The sequence below is a fragment of the Penaeus japonicus genome, unplaced genomic scaffold, assembly GCF_977035675.1.
Source record: "Penaeus japonicus unplaced genomic scaffold, GWHDUDI00000001_assembly GWHDUDI00000024, whole genome shotgun sequence".
In the NCBI taxonomy this organism is placed as follows: Eukaryota; Metazoa; Arthropoda; class Malacostraca; order Decapoda; family Penaeidae; genus Penaeus; species Penaeus japonicus.
This window is the reverse complement of record NW_028234426.1, coordinates 7508126-7513125: the sequence shown is the minus strand read 5'-3', so window position 1 is coordinate 7513125 and position 5000 is coordinate 7508126. Positions and strand designations below refer to the sequence as shown.

Here is a 5000-nt window from a genome sequence, read left to right as displayed (position 1 = left end):
ACCTATCCTATCACCCAACCCTTCCATTCACAAACACGAATTCATTCATGGAAACCCTACTCCATGTCTACAATAACACAAGAGCAAGGCAGAGTAAACACTGACCCAAGAGGAAGGGAGAGTAAACACTGACCCAAGAGTAAGGGAGAGTAAACACTGACCCAAGAGAAAGGGAGAGTAAACACCGACCCAAGAGCAAGGGAGAGTAAACACCGACCCAAGAGCAAGGGAGAGTAAACACTGACCCAAGAGCAAGGGAGAGTAAACACTGACCCAAGAGCAAGGGAGAGTAAACACTGACCCAAGAGCAAGGGAGAGTAAACACTGACCCAAGAGAAAGGGAGAGTAAACACTGACCCAAGAGCAAGGGAGAGTAAACACCGACCCAAGAGCAAGGGAGAGTAAACACTGACCCAAGAGTAAGGGAGAATAAACACCGACCCAAGAGGAAGGGAGAGTAAACACCGACCCAAGAGTAAGGGAGAGTAAACACCGACCCAAGAGTAAGGGAGAGTAAACACTAACCCAAGAGTAAGGGAGAGTAAACACTGACCCAAGAGCAAGGGAGAGTAAACACTGACCCAAGAGCAAGGGAGAGTAAACACTGACCCAAGAGCAAGGGAGAGTAAACACTGACCCAAGAGCAAGGGAGAGTAAACACTGACCCAAGAGCAAGGGAGAGTAAACACTGACCCAAGAGCAAGGGAGAGTAAACACTGACCCAAGAGTAAGGGAGAATAAACACCGACCCAAGAGTAAGGGAGAGTAAACACTAACCCAAGAGTAAGGGAGAGTAAACACTGACCCAAGAGCAAGAGAGAGTAAACACTGACCCAAGAGCAAGGGAGAGTAAACACCGACCCAAGAGTAAGGGAGAGTAAACACTGACCCAAGAGCAAGGGAGAGTAAACACTGACCCAAGAGCAAGGGAGAGTAAACACTAACCCAAGAGTAAGGGAGAGTAAACACTGACCCAAGAGCAAGGGAGAGTAAACACTGACCCAAGAGCAAGGGAGAGTAAACACCGACCCAAGAGCAAGGGAGAGTAAACACTGACCCAAGAGCAAGGGAGAGTAAACACCGACCCAAGAGTAAGGGAGAGTAAACACCGACCCAAGAGGAAGGGAGAGTAAACACCGACCCAAGAGGAAGGGAGAGTAAACACCGACCCAAGAGGAAGGGAGAGTAAACACCGACCCAAGAGTAAGGGAGAGTAAACACCGACCCAAGAGTAAGGGAGAGTAAACACCGACCCAAGAGGAAGGGAGAGTAAACACCGACCCAAGAGGAAGGGAGAGTAAACACCGACCCAAGAGCAAGGGAGAGTAAACACCGACCCAAGAGGAAGGGAGAGTAAACACTGACCCAAGAGAAAGGGAGAGTAAACACTGACCCAAGAGCAAGGGAGAGTAAACACTGACCCAAGAGCAAGGGAGAGTAAACACTGACCCAAGAGCAAGGGAGAGTAAACACCGACCCAAGAGCAAGGGAGAGTAAACACTGACCCAAGAGCAAGGGAGAGTAAACACTGACCCAAGAGCAAGGGAGAGTAAACACTGACCCAAGAGGAAGGGAGAGTAAACACCGACCCAAGAGGAAGGGAGAGTAAACACCGACCCAAGAGTAAGGGAGAGTAAACACCGACCCAAGAGTAAGGGAGAGTAAACACTAACCCAAGAGTAAGGGAGAGTAAACACTGACCCAAGAGCAAGGGAGAGTAAACACTGACCCAAGAGCAAGGGAGAGTAAACACTGACCCAAGAGCAAGGGAGAGTAAACACTGACCCAAGAGCAAGGGAGAGTAAACACTGACCCAAGAGCAAGGGAGAGTAAACACTGACCCAAGAGCAAGGGAGAGTAAACACCGACCCAAGAGCAAGGGAGAGTAAACACCGACCCAAGAGGAAGGGAGAGTAAACACTGACCCAAGAGAAAGGGAGAGTAAACACCGACCCAAGAGCAAGGGAGAGTAAACACCGACCCAAGAGGAAGGGAGAGTAAACACCGACCCAAGAGCAAGGGAGAGTAAACACTGACCCAGGGGGAATGCAGGGATAGATCGTGGGTGGCGCCGGCGAGATGTGGTGAAGCCGTTGTTGACGAAGGCGCTGCCGTCGTCCCATACCTGAATAGGAAGGAATAGGACCCGTGACACAAATAGGGAAATAGGAGAGGGTTATTTATGATTACTTCTGCTGCTCTTATGATTGTTGTTATTGTTATTGTTGTTATCGTTATGGATGATGTTGTTATTGTTTTCAGTGATGATTATTATTTCCATCACCATCATTATTGTCAATTATGAATGTCATTATCATCATCACTATTTCCAGTCGTGATTATCATTATCATCATTATTTTCAAGGATCATTAACATTCTTGCTCTCATTTGTGTTACCTCACGATCATTGCTATTATCATTATATAATTATCATTATCATTATACAATTATTACTATCATCATTATCCTCATTCATCGTCATTCATCCTCATTAATAAACATAAGATCCTATGATGCACACCAAGACACTCAAGCCAACATACCTGCGCTTTAACAGCATACCTCCCAGTCGTCGAGTAGACAGTGAGGTAGCGTGAGTAGACACCATCACCTGCCTGGGTATCTGCTCCTTGACCATTGTCCAGGAGGTCCAACTCGACAGCTTGTGCGGTCGTGTCGGGCTGTGTCACGGACGCCCTGGGACGGTAGAGGGAAGGTTAGGATCACTTGTAGGACTGATGGTGAAGGAAGGATGTAGAGAAGGGATGAGGGAAAATCGTTGGCTGAGGGTGTGGGAAGGGCGTGTTTCTGTGTCATGTCATTCTGGGGAATGTTGAACACTGGGACTTGTCCATTTCATATGTTGCAGGGGTATCACATCGTCATGTGTGAGTGTGTGAATATGGCTTGGAGATATGAATGTTTATTTGCATTACATAACCATATGAATGAGACCCAACTGACGCAATATAATCTCATGTTATCTGTTGTGATGTTTATGTTATTATTGTCTGTGTGTATGTATCAAATTCCTCAAAATTCTTTCCTTATTATCTGTTTTCCACATACCTCACGTGAGCACCAACCACGGGGTTGTTTCCTTGCTTCACTTCGGCGTAAACAATGATGGGGTTAGTTGCGGTATTCACGTCTTCCGTGGCACTCAGCTGGTAACAAAAGCTTTCTTTAGCCTCGTGTTCCATGAGGATAAAAGGAACATGCATACATACGCATACATACATACAGTACATACATACATATATATATATATATATATATATATATATATATATATATATATACATATATATATATACATATAATATATATATATATAATATGTTATATGTATATATATATATATATATATATATATATATATATATATATATACATATATATGTGTATATATATGTATATATATATATATATACATATATATACATATACATATATATATATATATATATATATATATATATATATATATATATATATATATATATATATATATATATATATATATATATATATACATATACACATACTTTGTGTGTATCAGTAGATACGTATAAGGAACCCATGGACGAATTTCGTAATAAAGATAATAAATACAATATGATATAACAAGTATGATTATCATCTAGTCTGACTCACCCAGGCTCGAGTATAGATGGGCATGGTTTCTGGGTCCCTTGCTTTGGCTGTGATACCCACACGGATGTACTTGTCGCTGCTGCCGGTTAGGCTTACGGTCCACGCCCACTGTCCTTCCTGGACGTACGGATAATGGAGACAAATCTTGAGGTTTAGTGTATTTTGTGTGAGATGAATGAGTCTTTTTTATTTTTTATTTTTTTCGAAGCGAGTTCTTTTATGTGTTTTTTTTTTTGTATTATGGTAAACTAGATACTTTTTTATTATTATTGTCATTATTATCATTATAGAGTACTAATAGTTTCAGTGAATGAATGTGCTTCAAAACTCATCTTCAGAATACAAAATAGAAATAAGATATTTCTCTGATTTTCGCGACTCCTTGAAGACATGCTCATAGGCATTGCTATTTTCACACTCCACGGAACGCACTTGAAAATAGTAGAAATAAAAATGAATATGTGAATATGCTCCCAAATCTTAAATTTTCTTAAACCGTCACACACATACACACGCGCATATATATGTTTTTATATATATATATATATATATATATATATATATATATATATAGATATTATATATTATATATATATATATATATATATATATATATATAATATATATATATATATATATATATATATATATATATATATATATATATATATATGTGTGTGTGTGTTGGTATGTGTGTGTGTGTGTGTGTTGATGTGTGTGTGTATATATATATATATATATATATATATATATATATATAGATATATATATAGAGATATATACATATATATATTATATATATATATATATAATATATACATACATATATATATAATGATATATATATTATTATATAATTACATATATATATATATATATATACATATACATATACACATACACATACACATACACATACACATACACATACACATACACATACACAAACACACACATTCACACAAAAAACAAAAATCCCCAAATCCCCAAATCCCACCTCCGCCAGCGGCACGTCAATAGTCCACATGTTGATCCCGCTATCGAACTGACTCGACGAGATCACAGTGCCGTTGGGCCGCACGAGCACGGGCGGGGACGCGACGTAATTCGCGTCGTTGGTGTCAAGCCGGAACTCCAGGTCGCGCCCGACGGAGGAGTCGACGGAAAAGGTCTCGTTGAGTAGCGTCAGTTTGCCTTGGTATTCGTACTCGTAGATCTGGTTAGAGGGAAAAGAAGTGGGTGGATAGGTAATTAACTTGGTAATTATGATGATGATGATGATGTAATGATTTTGGTGATGATGAGGTTAATTATGATAATGATAATTATGATAATGATGTTA

The 5000-nt window shown here is 40.1% G+C and overlaps 1 protein-coding gene across 1 annotated transcript in view; it reads right to left on the bottom strand.

Moving 5' to 3' along the window:
* Positions 1-5000, bottom strand: part of LOC122246821 (calcium-activated chloride channel regulator 1) — a 21344-nt gene that overhangs the window by 2522 nt on the left and 13822 nt on the right. Inside the window, exons 11-15 of the mRNA XM_086551092.1 lie at positions 4656-4874; positions 3659-3775; positions 3071-3168; positions 2545-2698; positions 2038-2125 (exon numbers count right to left, since the gene is read on the bottom strand). Of these exons, the coding sequence (XP_086407218.1) occupies positions 2038-2125; positions 2545-2698; positions 3071-3168; positions 3659-3775; positions 4656-4874 (676 nt within the window). The remainder of the gene's footprint in view (positions 1-2037; positions 2126-2544; positions 2699-3070; positions 3169-3658; positions 3776-4655; positions 4875-5000) is intronic.